This window comes from Scyliorhinus torazame, chromosome 15 (genome assembly GCF_047496885.1).
Source record: "Scyliorhinus torazame isolate Kashiwa2021f chromosome 15, sScyTor2.1, whole genome shotgun sequence".
NCBI classification, from domain to species: domain Eukaryota; kingdom Metazoa; phylum Chordata; class Chondrichthyes; order Carcharhiniformes; family Scyliorhinidae; genus Scyliorhinus; species Scyliorhinus torazame.
Genome location: NC_092721.1, coordinates 153554137 through 153573232, shown reverse-complemented (window position 1 = coordinate 153573232; position 19096 = coordinate 153554137). Strand labels below are relative to the sequence as shown.

At 43.6% G+C, this 19096-nt stretch overlaps 1 protein-coding gene across 3 annotated transcripts in view; it reads left to right on the top strand.

The window, feature by feature from the left end:
• Positions 1–15929, top strand: part of LOC140391913 (high affinity cationic amino acid transporter 1-like) — a 115031-nt gene extending 99102 nt beyond the window's left edge. For 2 of the 3 annotated variants that reach the window (XM_072476956.1, XM_072476957.1), the window contains 6 exons: positions 2815–2954; positions 6666–6768; positions 7589–7803; positions 10011–10177; positions 10262–10370; positions 15410–15929. In XM_072476956.1, the coding sequence (XP_072333057.1) occupies positions 2815–2954; positions 6666–6768; positions 7589–7803; positions 10011–10177; positions 10262–10370; positions 15410–15612 (937 nt within the window). In that variant the 3' untranslated portion in view covers positions 15613–15929. Of the gene's footprint in view, positions 1–2814; positions 2955–3684; positions 3822–6665; positions 6769–7588; positions 7804–10010; positions 10178–10261; positions 10371–15409 lie in introns of all 3 variants that reach the window. The other variant, XM_072476958.1, reaches the window with a different exon arrangement.
• The last annotated feature ends 3167 nt before the right edge of the window (positions 15930–19096 follow it).

Genomic DNA, 19096 nt, shown 5'->3' with positions numbered 1-19096 from the left:
TATAGGGAGGACGTGGAGGCTTTGGAGCGGGTGCAACACTGAGTGCTGCTCTCCTGCCTCTGTCCTGCTATTTATTTTACATTTGTAGACTATTCCCCATTAAGGATGGGCAACAACAGAAAGATATGGGGCGGGATTCTCCACTCCTGCGACGAAGTGGCCGCGCCGTCGTGAACGCCATTGAGGTTCACGACGGCGCGAAACGGCCCCGGTCCCGACCAATTCAGGCCCTGACAATGGGCTAGGATCGGGGCCGCGTCATCTACACCCGCCAGGCCTTGTCGCCCGCGTAAAAGCGGCGCCGCATAGATGACGTGGCCGGCGTCGCATAATGGGCGTCATCCACTGGTTGGCCGGTGCCAAGCCGCACACGTGTGGTTGCCGTCCTCTCTAAGTCCGCCCCACAAGAAGATGTCTGACGGATCTTGCGGGGCTGCGGAAGGAAGGAGGTCCTCCTTCAGAGAGGGCGGCCCGACGATCGGTGGGCACCGATCGCGGGCCACCCCACATCTGAGGTACCCCCCGGTGCAGAATCCCCCCTCGCCCCCCCCAGCGTTCACGCACCGCTCACGACTGCAGTGACCAGGTGTGGACGGCGCCGGGGGGAACCCGCCGTTTTGGCCTGGCCGCTCGGCCCATCCGGGCCTCAGAATAGCGGGGGTGCCGGAGAATCGCCATTTTCAGTGTCTCCGGCGATTCTCCGGCCCGCGAAACTCGACCGGGCCGTTCCCGCCGCTTGGGAGAATCCCGGGAGGGCGTTGGACCGGTGTCCCGGGAAATTCTGGCGGCCCAGGTGATTCTCCCAACCGGCGTGGGAGTGGAGAATCGCGCCCAAGTTGTGCCAATTTATCTCCTTTTACATCGGCTTAAGCCATTGTTCAGCCTGATTAGAGGAGATTGTGTTCTGCTCCCTTCTGTCCTTGGGACCCCAGTTCGCACTGCTCCAGGCTCTGCACGCTGGAGCATTCTGATTTTTTCTTCTTCAATAAACTAACCTTGCATTACGGTGCACAGTTAGTTTGGTGTAGGTCATGCGATGCATGAGGTCTGATGCTCTTGAAGCTCCAGCACCCAGACAGCTATATGCGGCACGGTAGCACAGTGGTTAGCACTGTTGCTTCCCAGCTCCAGGGTCCCAGGTTCGATTCCCAGCTTGGGTCACTGTCTGTATGGAGTCTGCATGTTCTCCCCGTGTCTGCGTGGGTTTCCTCAGTGCTCCGGTTTCCTCCCACAAGTCCCAAAAGATGTGCTGTTATGTAGCTTGGACATTCTGAATTCTCCCTCAGTGTACCCGAACAGGCGCCGGAGTGTGGTGACTAAGGGCTTTTCGCAGTAACTACATTGTAGTGTTAATGTGAACCTACTTGTGACAATAATTAACATTACTATTAATATGCCTCCAACGGTCATAGTCGTGTTACTGTCCATGCCATAAACCCAAAAAACAGTTTTCCTTTAAAACTACGTTGGAAAGGTTCATATGCAAAATATTTCCCATCGTTCGCTAAGGTGCAGTGTGGGCAATTCAGTTGGGCCCTTCAGACTTTAAGCAACTTAATTGTTGTTTAGCAGATCAACTGTTACTGATCAAAAAAATGTATTTTACTTTCACAAATCTTCTTTTGTCATACAAATTTTAAGTACACCGCTGCTATTTTGATGAGGGATTGAATTCCTTCACTATTGTACGTGTGCTCGCGTCTCTCTGTTTTATTTCTTGTATGTTGATGGTGATGACCTTCCAAAACTATCATGCCTCATTGTGAGTACGATGCTGTGTGACATAACAATTATGTGACAATCCGTCTGGAACAAAACCTAGAAACCCACCTTTGGAATGACACCGGAGAGAGTGTTTTTAAAAAAAAAAGTGACGAGCACAGGCAAGTCTTCCGGATCTTTTGAAGTAAAAAAACAAACTAAAAGGTGTACATAAGTGTGTTGTATTTTAAAAAGATGGCGACATGAACTAATCAGCAAAATATTGGGGAGAAAATGAGCACTTGTCAACTTTAAAACAACTTTGACAAGGCTTCTCGGCATACTGCTTTCAGATATAGTTGTGCATTAAAATTGCCCACTCCCTCGTCCGACCTCCACAAGCCCACCCAAAAACAGGATAAGACTTTTTCTTTTAAGGTTGTTGCTCACTGCCCTCTTCAAAAGGGGTGCACTTTAGTTCCCCCACCCCGGACCCAATCAGCGAGGCTGCATCTTCTGGCAATGGTCACCCGAAATACCCTGCCAAGTGGGGTCCATTGACAATATCGAATTGGGAAACCTTCCTCTGATTCCACATATTGAATTGGAGATCGTCAGAAGTTTTGATTCAAGTTTCATATCAATGTGTTGGCTTGTGAATGGTTACTGATTTAGGAAAAGAAAGAATCTCCAACAATTCCGGAAAATATTCCCTCTTAGGTTGCACAACTGTGCAGCAACTTGAAAGTTCCCCTGTGCAATTTGACCCCTTTTTTAAGTTCCTATGCATGCGCACATCTACTTGGAGGTCCAAATGTTTTTTTCCATCCTCTAAACATCACATTTTACTTGCAGAAACGATAGTGCAAATAGTGTTATGATTTGCAGACAATCTTGCATCACCACATGTTCTTTCATGTTCTCTGGTTTTGACCAAAGATGGTATTTCTCACCATGTTTGACAATATTCAAATTTATAAAACGTATTGTAATATTTCATATTGCCTTATAATAAAGGGAATTGGCTGTTTCATAGATTTGTGTTTACGATTAACGGCTTGTGCATTTGTTGTATAATGCTAACATGGCATGGACTGTTTTTTTCTATATTAGTCTTCTGGGTTCCATATTTCCAATGCCGAGAGTAATTTATGCTATGGCAGAGGACGGGCTGCTGTTTAGAGTGTTGGCCAGGATCAACGAAAAGACTAAAACTCCACTTATTGCTACTGTAGTCTCGGGGGTTGTAGCAGGTAAGGGACAGCCCTTTACAAAAAGGGAAGGTAAATGTATCCTGCCAAATGTGTTGGTGTTGTGGCCTCGAATTCAAACCAAGATCGTGGGGCTTTTTCCGAATAAATTTTTACGTGCAATTTTTTTCTTTCTTTCCTTCAGTCCTCTTTGGGGACTGAAAATGCTATTGAATGCTCAAACTGTTTCTGATAACTTTTTCGAATAGTTTTCACAATGCCGAGTGCCAGCCTGTTTTTTTTTTTTATTAAGGCATGTCGCCTGCCAGTTTATCTCCTTCAGTCGAAGGGTGGTTCAGAGCTGATGACAAGAGCTGACCTCCACCAATTATTTAGTGTTGCATGAAGCCACCATTGACCTCTTGCCTTTCAAATCTTCCCTCTGCCCAATCTGAAGAAATGCCGCATGGTATTTTTCCACAGCTGCACATCCAAACTCTGCAACCGTGCAGACTGGCTACATATGAACGTGATCTCACATTTCAACGCTCACCCAACTCATTGCGCTGGTCACAAGAACACTTTTTTTAAAAAAAATTTGGCTCGTCTTTTGAACGAGCTAAAATATAAATTCAGCAGAAGTCGAATATTGCTGGTGTGATTGAAAAGAACAATTCAGTCAGGTTTCTGTAATGTTTGAGGCCTGATACTTCCCTTTTTGGTATTGATATGTTTACTTTCCCTGTACAATCACAAACCACTTTGAGTTATACAACTGATTTCTCCCTTGCAGCCTATTGGGTTCAATGTTTCCATTGCCAAGAATCCTGTTTGCAATGGCACGGGATGGTCTTCTATTCAGATTTCTGTCTGGAGTGAGTGAGAGAAAAGCTCCAATAGTCTCAACTGTTGCAGCTGGGATTCTTTCTGGTAAGCTGTACGTCCTGGGCTGCAGTGTGCTTACCTAGCTCTGAGTCAATAACCTTGCACTCTGACCGCATATCTAACCTGTGTGAGTCCCAGCTAAATAAACTTTATAAATAAAACATTTCTAGAATGATGGTATGTTTGCTCCATCTCTTTAATATTTACATTTTCCCAGTCCCATCTTCCAATGTGACTTGCTCACTACCAGGCAACCTTCAGCAGGAAAGGAAAAAGTGTGTGCGTTGAATGATCCCACTATTACAGTTAATGCCTTACTAGTTATCTATAGGAACGCTTCGAATTTCTGAGCTGGTCACCTCACTACCACTGGCTGGTTGGGAAAATCAGTCTGACCAACTGAAATTTGCTCAAAAAAGATTAGATACCGGTCATTTGTTTGACTGGTTGTGCATCTCCGACTTTGTAAAACCGATTTAATTCTAAAAAGGCCGTGATCTTTAATGCGTAATTTATAATTTAATTTATAAAGGAGAACAAAGAAGTGGCTGACCAACTAAATACATTGATTCTGTCTTCACAAAGGAGGATGCAAATAACGTACCAGAAATGTTGGGGAACACCGGGTTTAGTAAGAGGGAGGAACTGAAGGAAATCAGCATTAGTAGGGAAATGGTGTTGGGGAAATTGATGGGATTGAAGGCCGATAAATCTCCAGGAACTGATGATCTACATTCGAGAGTACTTGAGGAAGTGGCCCTAGAAATGATAGATGCATGAGTGGGTATCTTCCAAGGTTCTATAGACCCAGATTGGAGGGTAGCTAATGTAACCCGGGAATTTATAGACCAGTCAGCCTAACGCCAGTGGTGGGGAAAATGCTAGAGTTCATTGTAAAATATTTAATAGCAGAGCACTTGGTAAAGAGTGGCAGTATTGGACCGAGTCCGCGTGGATTTACGAAGGGCAAATCATACAAGAAATATACATAGAAGCAGAAGGAAGCCATACAGCCCTTCAACACTGCTCTGCCATTCATTATGATCATGGCTGATCATCAAGTTCAATAGCCTGATCCTGGGTATTCACTAATGCATCCATTGTTTCTAGGGCCACTTCCTCAAGTAGATCATCAGGTCCTGGAGATTTATCAGCCTTCTGCCCCCATGTCCCTTGATCCACTTAGCCCGAGGAGCTATTTCCAATTCTTTCTTGAAATCACACAACGTTTTGGCCTCAACTACAATTTGTGATAGTTCATTCCACAGATTCGCCACTCTCTGGGTGAAGAAATTTCTCCTGCCCTCAGTCCTAAAAGGTTTACCCCTTATCCTCAAACTATGACCCCTAGTTCTGGAGTCCTCTACCATCGGAAACATTCTTTCTGAATCTACCCTTTCTAATCGTGTAAGAATTTTATATGTTTCTTGAGATACCCTCTCACTCTTCTGAGCTCAAATTAATATAATGCTAATCGAATTAGCCTCTCCTCGTATGACTGTCCTGCCACCCCAGGAATCAGCCTGGTAAATCTTCGCTGCACTCCCTCCATACAAGAACACCCTTCCTCAGATAAGGACACCAAAACTGCACGCGTGCAGGTGTGGCCTCTCCAATGCCCTAAACGATTACAGTAAAACATCTCTATTCCTATACTCGCGGCCTCTCGTTATGTAGGCCAACATGCCATTTGCCACCTTTATTGCTTGCTGTACCTGAGCGCTTAGTTTCAGCAACTAATGAACGAGGAACCCCAGGTCTCGCTGAGTATCCACCTCTGTCAATTTACACCCATGCAAATAATAATCTGCCTTCCTAATTTTGGTACCACCATTATACTGCATCTACTGTCTGGTCTCCAAAGGCCCCCCCCTCCTGGCGGATGCAGCAGGCCATTTAAATTGCAGTTGACTACAGCGGCACTGTAATATCCTGCCAGGCGGGAGTGACCATAAACTCTTGGCCAACGTAAATTAGTGCCCGCCATCTTGCTGAAGTTTACGGCAGGAATTGTCACGGACCGGACAGAAAACTCGTTTGCATGAGAGTGAAACAAAGATTGCAACTGCCTGTTCATGTTGATAATTATCCACGGTCACAGTGTAGTGAACTCATTTGGTAGTAGCCTGGCCAGTGTTCTTTCTTCCTCCAACTCCCTCAGAAAAAGTCCAGCATTGCTACTAATGGGATGTTGCTGCTGCAGAATGACTGCTTTATTTGTCTGTGTAACCGTGCACTCCAAAAAGAAAGTGTGTGGTGCTTTTGTGTTCAAATGGCATAGGGCGCTATATAAATGCTGGTATTTCTTGCTACGTTATTGCTGTTGAATTATGCATTACAATTCTAAAGAAGGGAAATTGTTGAGCTCAAAGGTCCTAATGCTGGATAGTAGAGGAGCTTTTACTGCATATATGGTCAAACTGGCTTTGTTTTCTGTTGGTACAGCAAATTATCGCTTTCATGTTTATGCCTGTACTCTGTCAATTTGATTATGGCAATCCAGACACTTTTTAATTTATTTTTATAGTAAATAATGTAACCCGTTGATTACCCGAATCCTTATTTCCCAGCAAGAACTGCCCAAAGAGCCGGATGTAGCTCCATGTCTAAGATATATTTTATGTTTGTATTCGGGAATGTGGAATCGAGGGGCCTAATTCTCCGATTTCCTATTTTCATAAGATAAAATCAACTTGTTAGTTGTACTGTTGATATTGTTGTACGTGAGTAGCTTCCAGCTAATTACACCCTGAGTTTAACACCCTAATGGCAAAGCTGTGCCTGTGTTGTTCTGAAATGCTACACTAATTTTCTTCAGTGTTTATATATAGTTATTAAAGAGGTTATCTTCATGCAGAAACTTAGAATTACATTGCTCTGTTACTGCAGCTATCATGGCCTTCTTGTTTGACCTCAAGGACCTTGTGGATCTAATGTCAATTGGAACCCTTCTTGCCTACTCACTGGTCGCTGCTTGTGTTTTGGTGCTCAGGTAAGTGTGTGCATGTTCTCCCAGCCTCAACCTTTCCATTTTATGCCCTCTCTCCTGTCCTGAGGCTGGAGCCATAGCTGGTCAAAGGCTTCTGCCCGCTTGGTTTTGTTCTTCATGGGCAGCACCAGGGATTGCAGGAGGCAGCTCAGCTTGATTCTGATCTCACCTGATGCCCGGGATTGTGCACTTTCCTGCTGGCATCATCAGATCAGTTAGGAGCAGGAACCCTGCCTTTTTTAACAATCCTCTGTAGTATGGGGACATTGAGATCATTGTGCTGCTCTCACTCCTGCACTGACTAAGGTAACCTGACACTGCTAGACCAGGAATCAAACTTGGCAACTCGCTCATCTTAATGATTCAGTGCCGCAGGTCAGTGCCTTACCTAGTAAGATATTGAAGAAACTAGTTATGCAGCTTTTCAGTTCAATTAGTTGATTTAAAAAATGAAACCAGTTGTATGTGCATTGATCAGGTAAGATATGGACAGCACAGTAGCACAGTGGTTAGCACTGTTGCTTCACAGCACCAGGGACCCGGGTTTGATTTCCGGCTTGGGTCACTGCCTGTGTGGAGTCTGCACATTCTCCCCGTGTCTGCGTGGGTTCCTCCGGGTGCTCCGGTTTCCTCCCACAAGTCCCGAAAGACGTGCTTGTTGGGTAAATTGGACATTCTGAATTTGTCCTATTGTGTACCTGAACAGGCGCCATAGTGTGGCGACTAGGGGATTTTCACAGTAACTTCATTGCAATGTTAATGTAAGCCTACCTGTGACAATAATAAAGATTATTATTGATTATAAACTTGTTCCTCTTTGCAGATACCAGCCGAGCCTATTTTGTAATGCAACATATCAAATGGCAAATACGTCTGATGATGTTGATATGCCAGAATCAGTCAGCAATAGCGACTCCCAAGCAGATGTTTTACCAGAGAGTGAAGAAGAATTTTCATTGAATGCCTTGTTATTCCCTGAAAATAGTCTCCCTTCCAAACAATCGGGATTTATAGTTAATACATGTGTGTGTTTTATTGGTAAGTTACCATGGTTACTGTACCTCATGCCTTTTAATCAAAATTGATTTATTTCGTTGATACAATTAGCAGCAGAGGTAATATCTGTGGTAGGGATGGTTCTGCAGGCAACTCAGAAGGTGCTGATAAGTCATCAACATCAATGCCACTGAATGCTGTTTACCAAACTTATCAGTCTGCCATGCGCCAGTGAGCCATAGAACCCCCCCCCACCCAGTGCTCATTTTGCTAGATTGCACCCAAATGGCCCACCCTGCATCCTAGATTGTGTGTCAGATAATGAAGATGCATCAGATACCAGAACATTCTGCGTAGCGTTTAAATATCTCAAATAGGTGAAAGGCTGCCTCAGCCGTTGTTAAGTGAGAATCCAGGACAAAACCAGTCACTCGGACAAATGAGGGTTAATTGGGGAACGGCAGTATGAATTTATTAAAGGCAAATTGTGTTTAACTGACTTGATTGGGTTTTGGTGATGACCGAGTTGACGGGGATATTGTGGTTAATGTGGTGTACGTGCGCTTCCAAACAAGCTTGTCAGCAAAGTTACAGACGTGACCTTGGAATAAAAGGGACAGTAGCAGCAGAGATCTGAAGGTGGTGGGGTGACAGAAAACAAAGAGTAGTTGTTTTTCGAACTGGGGAAAGGTTCCCCAGGGATCAGTATTGGAACAACTGTTTTTCTTGACCTACATTAATGATCTGGACTTGGGTGTGCAGGGCACATTTCCAAAATTTGTAGATGAGAAAATATTGGGAACTGAGGGGGTTGGGGGGGGGGGGGGGCGGTTAGTGATAGACTGCAAGAGGGCAGGTTGATGGAATGGGTATAATTCAATGCAGTGAAGTGTTGCATTTTGGTAGAAAGATGGAAGCAAGACACTAAAAAAACAACGGATACAATAAAGGAGCAGAGGCATTTCTGGGTAAATGTGCACAAATCCTTAAGTGGCATGGGCAGATTGAGAAAGTGGTTAATCAGGGCGGCGCAGTGGTTAGCATTGCTGCCTAGAGCCAGTCCCGGTCCCCGTCTCTGAAGTTTGGCCATTATCCCTGTGTCTGCGTGGGTTTCACCCTCCACTACCCAAAGATCTGCAGGTTAGATGGATTGGCCACACAAAATTGCCCCTTAATTGGAAAATAAATGATTGGGTACTCTAAATTTATTTCTAAAAAGAGAAAGTGGTTAATAAAGCATACAGGATATATATAATATATATATATATATATAAGGCGTAAAGTACAGAAGCAAAGTGACTATGTTGAATCTTTATAAAGTACTGGCTCAGCCTCAGTTGCTTCCAATTTAGGAAGTATGTAGAGCCATTAGGAAGGTGCAGAAAAGATTTCCAAGAGTATCATAGAATCCCTACAGCGCAGAGGGAGACTATTTGGTCCATCATGTCTGCCCCGACTCTCTGAAACGCATCCTACCTAGGGTCAAGCCCCCACCCTATCCACGTAAGTCGAACCTTTTTTGGGCGCTGAGGGTTTAGGGTTTTGAGTCTCAATCGTTGAATGTCAGCTGACCGATACTAAAAGTGATCAAACTAATTAGGTTGCTGGGCTTCATGACATGAGGCACAGGATATAAAAGCAAGAAAGCACAAGTTCAACAATGGGTAAAACTGGTTTTGTTTTCTGACCCCACCTTGGAATGAATTTTTGGCTCCGTGGGAGGTGGAATAAGAATTTATCTGGCAAGGACTTAGCTGTGATCAGGGAGGTGGGAAGGCTGGGTTTGTATTTACTTAAAATGGCTTGATCGAGATGTTTAAAATGATAAGAATTGCAACATGGGGCCCAATTCCCAATAGGAGGGGAACCCAGGACATCATCCTAAACACTAAATACGCTTGCTGGAAATTGTTTACAAAGAAAAGATTTGTGAGATGGTGGGTGTAATGCACTTCCCCAGGCACCGGTACAAACAAAATCAGTCAACCGATTTTTGAGCTTAGGTACTTGGACATTGAAGATATTAACATTCACTACAACACTTAAATGGACGGAGCATTGGGATTAAAAAGAAAATTGGTGGCATGGATAACAAAACAGCAAGTAAAATGTTGGTTATGAGTTCATCCTCTCTCTCCCCTCTCTCTCTCTTTACGTACCTATGTAAGTACCAAGCCAACTTTCAGCATGTTTCACTTGGGCAACTTCCCAGTTGTAACAATAGTAACATACTATCCTTCCTGTTGCAGGAATTCTTATCCTAGTATTTTGCCTGCTGGCTGTCCATGCAAAAGACCCTTTGTTGGAAGGGAAAGCGTGGTGCATATTGTTACTTATTCTAATCGCCCTTTTGTGTGCAACTTTCACTGCTATCATCTGGAGGCAGCCAGAGAGTAAAACAAAACTGTCATTCAAGGTAAGTACCTTGATTTTCGTTCAAGTTTGCTGAACTACTTTGAATTAAGCTTTGCACTTGCTAATTGCGTGCCCTGATTTTCAGGTACCTCTCTTGCCCTGTCTGCCTGTCGTCAGCATCTTTGTGAACATGTACCTAATGATGCAGTTGGATCGAGGTACTTGGATTCGTTTTGCTATCTGGATGGTGATAGGTGAGAAAGAAACCATGTCCGTTTGTAGGTTACCTTGCAGACCTCCAGTCTATCCGAACGTCACAATGGTTTTGTCTGAAGTGGCACTGTTGTTTATTTGCAACTTGCAACTAAATTAAGCACTGCAAACTCCAGTGAAGGTAGTGAAACAAATAGCTGAGTGATTTGTTTTCGGGGCATTCATTTCAGGGACAAATGTTGGCTAGGCCACAGCTCTGCTCCCTGAATAACACCAAGTCCAGGAGTGACCTGCTGACTCACTGGATGCTGCTATCGTTGAGCCAGATTGATGTCGTATTTCAATCCGCTTAACTGTTTTGCTACTTTTATTTGTTTGAGTTGGAGTTGGAGTGGCAGTGAGAAGGCAGATGACACGGGTTGATATTGAAAATGTTGGAACACAAACTTGGGAGTTCAAAGTGACTTTGGCCTCAATTATCCAAATCCTCATTAATTCCCTAGAGAGCTTTCTTCCCTTCTGAAGCTGCTCCTCATCCTGTGCCTCTTGTTGCTGTGACATTCTTGCAGAAAGAGAGAACACAAACTACGGATAGGTGAGCATAACTCATGGGGATTAAGGAAGCGATGAAGGGGATTAAAGCTGTTTGCTGACCGCTGCTTCACGAACTGCCTTGATAGCTCTTTGGCAGTCACCTGCACCATCTCACCAGTTTTACCATCTCTCAAAGCTAGATTAAGGTTTCTCCTCGGCAGTTCTGCAACCCTCTCCTTAGTCTGATGCCCATAGTCTGGTTTCCAGCACCCTGGCCGGGATCCTCTGAAAATGGGGCTATGTCCCCATGCCCGCCGGATAACGGGCGCGAATCACTCAATACTTTTTTCTAAAAGTCCGGAGTGATTTTCCGACTTCAAGAGGGATAGCAGTGCCCCAGCTACGCCGCGCAGCTCCTGCTGCCGATATGGGGCCCTACACTTCCGTGCATGTGCGCGGCGACCGTTTTCGCGGTGGCCCCCACGCAACATGACTGAGCCAAACAGCCCACCGATCTGTAGCCCCTGATCACGGGCCTGGCCGTCGTGGAGGCCACCCCCCGGAGTCTGATTTTCCCCCCCCCCCAAACCAGGATGGCCACCGCAGCCGCGAGTCTGAGCACCCGCCGGGTGAAACTACACAGGAACCACGCTGGCGGGAACTCGGCCGGTCGACCGGGAGAATTGCCGCGGGGGCCTCTTTCAATGGCCACGAACCGGCACCGCGTTGACCGTGCACGCGCAACTGCCGCCGATTCTGCGGTCGCCGGAGAATCGCATCCTGGCGTCTGAGCCGATCGCGGGTCTGAGACCCCATTTTCCGCGCCAAGCGCGATTTCGACACGGAGCCTCGGAGAATCCCAGCCCCTATCTTTTGCATGTTATGCATTAGTTTCTCAAATAGCAACGCTGAGGGAATTAAAGTCAGGGTTGAGGATGTTTCCCAGGTGGTATCAGGCAGCAGATGTTACAGATTTGCTGTTGCATGGTAAGAATGAGTTTCGATGTTCCTTATTTGATTAAGTTTTGTGCAGGATGTCCCAGTATTGTAAGATGCTTTGTTAGTTACTCGAGTAGCAGTGCAGTGAAGATTTACTTATCAAGCTATTCATTTGAGAGGATGAACAATGTGTTAGTCCCCATGGTGCCAAGAAAGTATTCAGCGTGCTATCTCACCTGCCCGTATCAGGTGTTCGAGCCAGCAAAGGTAAAATGGCACTTTCTCTTTCTAACCGTCAGTTGACTGCGAGAATTTGTTTACCAATTCAGTTTAACTGTTTGTGCTGATGCAGTAAAGGACACACAAGAAAACCTGTCAGTGAGTTTTAAATGAAAAGGAAATTGTATTTATAGCCCTGAACATCTGATCGATAAAACACTCTAATTCACACATGCTCCGAGAGATATCCACATGGGCACAGGGTGGACACACGCAAGTGGGCGTGCCTTTGTGCGCACACGCACACACATTTAAATTCTTTAAGGCTGTCCAAAAGAATCATACATGCATCTTGTAGGTTGTGGCCATGTTTGGTGATTTTTTTTTTTTTTTTTTTTTTTTTTTTCCCTGATTATATAGAAATGATTTAAAGACTCGACTGGGACGATTTCTGTTTTTTTTTTTTCCTGGAGTCAGCAATTGCTTGGTTTATATTGAAAATGCTGTTTGCAGTGTTGGTCGGGTACAGGCAGGGCACTAGCATGTAGAACTGCTGAAGAGAGAGACAAGTCCTCAACTTGTGATTATCCACTTCAAGTCTTTTTGGTTCCGATTCCCTGACTCCGGAAAAGCGGTTTCTTTCTTGCTGCTCATCACATGACCTCCATTCACAACTAGCCAGCTATCAAAGATAGTCCCAGCAAGCTGGGGCACCCTCATTCCAGATCCAGTGTTTAGGTTGAATGGCTGATGGAGTTCCCTTCTCAGCCAGGGTGCATTGTCCAAAGTAATTCAGTCTGCACCCACCTGAATAATATGTCTGAATGGTTCAAGGCTGTTTCCACCCATTTAAACTAATTGTCTCTGGTGGGCTATTTCCAAAAGATCTGGTTCCTTTCTGATGGCTTTGGAACTTGGCGGGGTGCAGTTATGTAAATGTTCAGTCTTTTAAAACTTAACCTGTTTTTTAATCCCATTCAATAAAAGCAAGTCACGTGCGATCTAAATCATGGTTTTATAACACGGGTCATTAAATGTTTTTTGGCACTTGCCAATGACTGTGTTGAGGAGGGTTGCATTCCATCGCTGCTATCGGCTTCCATGTGCGACATTAAGGTTTCCTCCCACGGATACACAACATTATATTTCTCTGCTGCATTTCTTCCAGAAGATCATTCTCATTTTGTACTTTATTGAGGGGTACCTGTCCTGCTTCTTGCCCTGGGGAAACATCTGGCTGGCTTTGCATTAGACTACCTTCTTTACAGATGCCACAAAGTCTCGTATGAACTATCCATTGCAGATACCTGACAGCCGATTCAATGTGTTCCAAACATTCTCCCACTTCCTAATGCTGTTGTATAATCCAACCATTCTTAGAAATTAGGGCTACATTTTAAAAACTAAGTGCTCCCCTCTACTGGTATATTTCTATGAATAAAGTACCAAGAACCTCTTTCTGGAGAATGTAATTACACCAAAGACGATGTGTTAACCGGATCACAATAGCACTATGAAAGTCACCATAGTCCCCGAGGACCATAGACTGCTTTCCCCTTTTGAGAGAGAGTTGACTGGTGGTGATTTGACCTGAGGGGCACCACACCTCAGGCGAAGGGCCAGGTTGAAAAGACCTGGGCCTTCATGGATAGTACTATAGTTATTGAATTAAAGTACAATTAAAGCTCCACCCAAACTTCTTCCCACCCTACTTTTGTCTAGCTCTAAGGAATAGGAGAGGGGAAGACTAAAAGGCCTGTCAAGCCTGCTCTGCCATTCAATACAATCCTGCTTGATGTTAGGCTTCGACTCCACTTTCTCAGTGTCCACATGTCCCTTGATTCTCTGGAAGACCAGAAATCTGTCTATTTCAGCCTTAAATATATTCGACGATGGTGCACTCACAAAACTTGCAAAGCTTCTCAACCCTATAATTAAAGTAACGTCTTCTCGTCTCAGTCTTGTTGATCGGCCCTGTTATCCTGTGCCCATTGTTCAATATTCCCCAGCCAGGGGAAATGCCCACTTGGTGTCGAACTTGTCAAGCTTCTCCATAATCTGAATGATTCAATGACATTGTTTCTCATTCTTCTAAACTCCAGAAAATATAGATCCAATTTTCTCACCCTTTCATCCCCAGGGCCAATCTAGTAAACATTTTGGCTTTCATGCCTTCAATACAAATATATCCTTCCTTAAATATGGAGACCAAAATTGCACACAGTATTCTGGACTTGCTCTTGCCAAAATCAAGTTGCAGCAAGATGCCTCTATTCTTGTACTCCAATTCCCATGCAATAAAGACGAATATGCCATTTGCTTTCCTAATTACTTGCTGTACCTGCTTGCTAACTTTTCTTGTTTCTTGTACGAATACACCCAAGTCTCTTGGTTTAGCCCCAAGGTTTACAAGTTTCAGACCTTTTAAAATTAAAAAAAAAAATTATGCTTTCCTATTGTTACAACCAAAGTGAATAACCGCACATTGTTCCACATTTAACACCCATCTGTTTCCTTGTTACACAATCACTTAATCTGTCCAAATCTCTTTGTGGCGTCTCTGCGTCCTCCCCACCGCTTAAATTTTCACCTGACTTTATATTCTCCGTAAACTCGGATACCTTACTCTCTCTTGTTTTATCTAAGTCATTAATATAGATTGTAAATAGCTAAGGCCCCTATTCATTGTCTCCCATGTACTCATTTGGCATGTATGCTATTCACCACCATGATTCTGTGTGACACACCTTCTCATTTGGCATGTATGCTATTCACCGCCATGATTCTTTGGTACTATAGAACTGTCAAACATCTGCAGAATTTCTAAAGTATGTACACTGAGGGACAATTATAATTACTGTATTTATTGTGTTGTAAATTCACCCTTAAAAACTAGCTGTAAAACTGAAAAAAAAACTGCAACAGAATGTTGCCAGATTATATTGGATACAATTGGCACAAGGCAAAAATATGTGCATAGCAATTCCAAGATAAATCTCCAATTCGCTTCATGTCCTTGCAAGCATTGAAGTTTTTCCAGTTATGCTTCATCAGGTAAAAATTAATTCCAGATTCATGGATACCAAAATAGACTAGGTTGAGGAATAATAGTTTCCGTATAATTTGGTGCCTCCGATTTTAGTTTGAAGTACTATTCCACCTGGTAAGAGAAATAGGTCCGAATCAGTTGATCAAAGTGGTCATTTTAGATGGCATTCTTTAATCTCCTAATTGTACTTGTACTTAAGTAAATAAGGAATTTGCTTGGATAAGAAAAGTATTGTTCAACTTTTGAAAACTTATCTCATTAGGAGAGTCATTTGTGATGTGTTGCTTCAGTTTTCAAAGTGAACCTGTTATTAAATAAGTTGTTTTCTTTTTCTGACAGGATGCATTATTTACTTTGCTTATGGAATTTGGAACAGCTCAGAGTCTAACTGCTCCAGTTTCCCAGCTGACAGAACTGCAAGGGTTTTTAAGGACACAGTCAGTGCGTCAAATGGTGAAGCAGTACCTCCGGAGAAGGAAGCTTTCCTACCGAATACCACGGAGTATGTTGCAGAAAGTAGGAGTGGCGAGGATGATGTTTAAACCAATAGAGGTTCAGTTTCTTCCGAATATGCACCCCCAGTATGTATCTTGGACATTTGAAAAAGGAGCACAGCTGAACAAGTGCTGCTTGTGTCACACAGGGAGTAAGTCTTTCCCCACATAACAGTGGTGAGGGTTTTCCTTAAGTTGTTCCGCTGAGCATTTGTGTGCTCGAAAGCCAACACCGCTACTATGTGATTTTTGTTTTCTCGTATTTTTGCCCCTCCAAAACAATGGTAGCGCCGATTATGCCACATACAAGTAATAGTTGGCTCGAACAAAATTGGAATAAAAGGCCTAAAATGGAGTCCAAGGTGGCCAAGTTTGAGGTATTTATTGGGTCTAACTATGAGGACTGCTTTCAGCTGGTGATCATGTGCACAGAAAAATGTAGGTGGATATATATTTTTTTCAAAACAATATTTTCCTGGCCGAGTGAGCACTTGTAAAATAATTTTGTTAGCAAGTACAATAGTATCTATTTTTATTTGGGCGTTCGAATCTCTGAAACTTTTCATTGCCTTCCTCTAGCTGCAGTTCTTCCAGTGCAGGACGCTGAACGTCTGGAAGTGAACACTTTAACTTATCAAGTAAAGCAAAGAGCAGAATCTATCAAACACATTTAGTAATTTAAAAAGAAAAGCTGGGTGCAATTATTTTGCTGCTTTAAGCAGCTTTTAATCGGCCCTCTGATTTAATTTATCATCTCGATGGCTGGTCTGATTGCGCATGTCCATATTCATTTTCTGTTTCAGATGGGGGATGTCACACCTGATTGCCTTTTAAATGTCAGGAGCAAAGTTTGCATTGTTGAGCTGTAGAAAGAAGAATTATGCCATTGCTTGTGCTGGTAAACCTTGATAGGAACCAATGCTTTGCCTTTGGCTGGAAGCCGAGAAGGAATCCAAGCTTTGAATCTGCCACAAGTGCATGTTTCCTCTCAGGGCAGTGAATCTGCTTTAAACAAAAGCCATTGATGCCACCGAAGTTAGCACCTTTTAAAAACAGCTGGATGACCTGTCCAGCCATGAAAGGCTAATTATTTATTATCTTAAATTAGGTGAGATGCTGGGGTATTTTCTTTGATTTGTAATTGGAAAGCAGTAAAAAGCCTGCGCAATCTTTTGAGAGGAGTTAGCATGAATTGGGCCAAGTCCAGTATATGGCTACTAATTCTATGTGTAGCACGGGTGTTGGGCACAATTCTACTGATCAGCGACTGAGTGCTCCTGCCAGTGGGAAAACCAGAATGATTCCCACTGGCACTAGGAGCAGCCCCGACGTATCTTGCAGTGGCCCGTAGAAAGTATTTTGCCCTCAATCAGGTTTTCAGTGCCATTCCATGGCACACTGGATTCTCGCTGGAATTGAGAGGGGCGAGACCTAATCTCACTGACTGGTCACGCTCCTCTGTGATCGGAATGCCGTTTTTAAAGGGTGCCCTGATCTCGGAATGCTGCTGCAGGGTTTCAGGGGGGCTGGGAGGGGAGGGTTGGGGGGGGGGAGGCTTGTGCTAGGCTGGAGGGGCTCAGAACCAGGGTCTTCCCTGGGATGGGGGCCATTTGACTGCTTTTCCCATCCCTTTTAACAGTCAATATCTAGAAATTAACCTCTTATAATAAAGTGAAAGTGTTCACACCTTTTAACAGTCAGTATCTAGAAATTAACCTTCTCATAATAAAGTAAAAGTGTTCACATCTGGACCCCTACATTCTTTTGAAAAGTCTTGTCATTACGCCAAGTTCAAAGATCTGAGATGAAGGCAAATGTAATCCCTTTAATTTGGTGGAAATCTTTGAAGTGTGTTTCAATTTCATTGCCCTTGAAAGTATTGAAGACTGTTTGCATGCCTAGAAGGCTAAAAGCTTTGAACTGCTTTTTTTGCATTCAATTTCATGCACCATTGCCTCCGAAAAAGCTTTTGATTGACTGATCGAGGCAGTTTCAATGGGGAGGGATCAAGATTGTTTATTTATATAGCGGTGCAGGGATCCATTAACTTGGGAGCAGGCTGTTTTCTAACCGCAATTTTTTGTTTTAAAGGCTGCCTCTTTGTTCTCTCTTTTTCTAGGCAGCACTTGTGAAGGAAGAGACAGCCTCTTTAAAAAGTTTGCTAACTGCAGTTTTTTAAAATAAGGGTTTAGGGGTCTAGAGGGGAACACTTTCACTTTATTATGAGAGAATTTTAATTTCTAGATACTGACTGACTAAATACTGCAGATGGGAAGAGCAGACAAATTCACCCATCCCAGGAAAAAAAAACACCTCTCATGAAGCCCCCCCCCCCCATTGCACCCTGGAGACAATTGTGGGGGGGGAGAATAATCACCCCCTTGCCACCCCTCCGACTACAAGCCGCCAGGAAACCATTTTTAAATACTTGTACCAAATTACACTAATGTGACTTTGTTTGCAGGGTGACAGGCAAAACAAATGGCAATTGAATCGGGCTTCCAACCTGATTATAGCATCTAAATGAATGCTGCTGAGCACTTTTCATGTTCATGTCAGCGTGGGGTGGGAAACCCGTCATGGTCGGCAAGGCGGACTAGGCGACTCACGACGGGTCTGACGCCTGGTGCGAGCGGCCCTGGAGAATCCTGGCTTTATGTTGAGTGCTTTTTCTTGTTCCATGCTTTCTTGAGCATTAAGCACCCCAAGATTGACCATGAACCAGTACAAAGAATGAGGAATGAAATTGTGCATACTGCCGAAATGGGTGCCAAATATCTGAGAGCAGGGGCGTACTTGTCAAGCTGGCTGTGTGGTGATATGACACCTTTTTTTAAAAAAAAACATTTGTGTAAGGAACTATATTGTCATTTTTAATCAACCATCCACAATGTCAAGAAATGCCAGTCCAAGGTTTTAATTGTTGTTAGCAGCACAATCAAACAACCTAAGGCACTGTGTTTTAATGAATTATGTAGATATTCTGGGAGGAGATTTTCATCTAGAGATGGAGCAGATAGAGTTCTAATAATGAGAAAGACTGATGCACTACCCCTGCTCATTTTTTAATAAAATCTTTCTTCACAGCATGTTACCAATTTCAGGATCCCAGACTCTTATGTAATGCACAATTATATTAATTTGCTTAGTGGAGAGATTTGGACTACAGCACTGCAAGTACTGAGGAGCAGTTTACACTTTGCTGCATTTTATCAATTTGAGTTGCAGCAATTTGTTTTTGAGACTTTAGCAGAACAAATGTATAATTTCTATCAATTGCTGTGAAGCAGAAACAGCAAACCATGGTACTAGATTAATACCCCAAAATGTACAGTATTAACAATTACATTGTTTGGTCTTCTGCAAAAGTCTCATCAAAGACTATTGAGTTCATACTGCACAGTCAAGCTACACTCCTAATGAAATTTAAAAGAGGTTTTTTTTGATAGCAATGTCCTGAGAGATTTTGTTTGCTTCAAGCCTCTGAAAACTGCAAAAGGAGCAATTTTCTGTGTTGGGATGAACATTGATT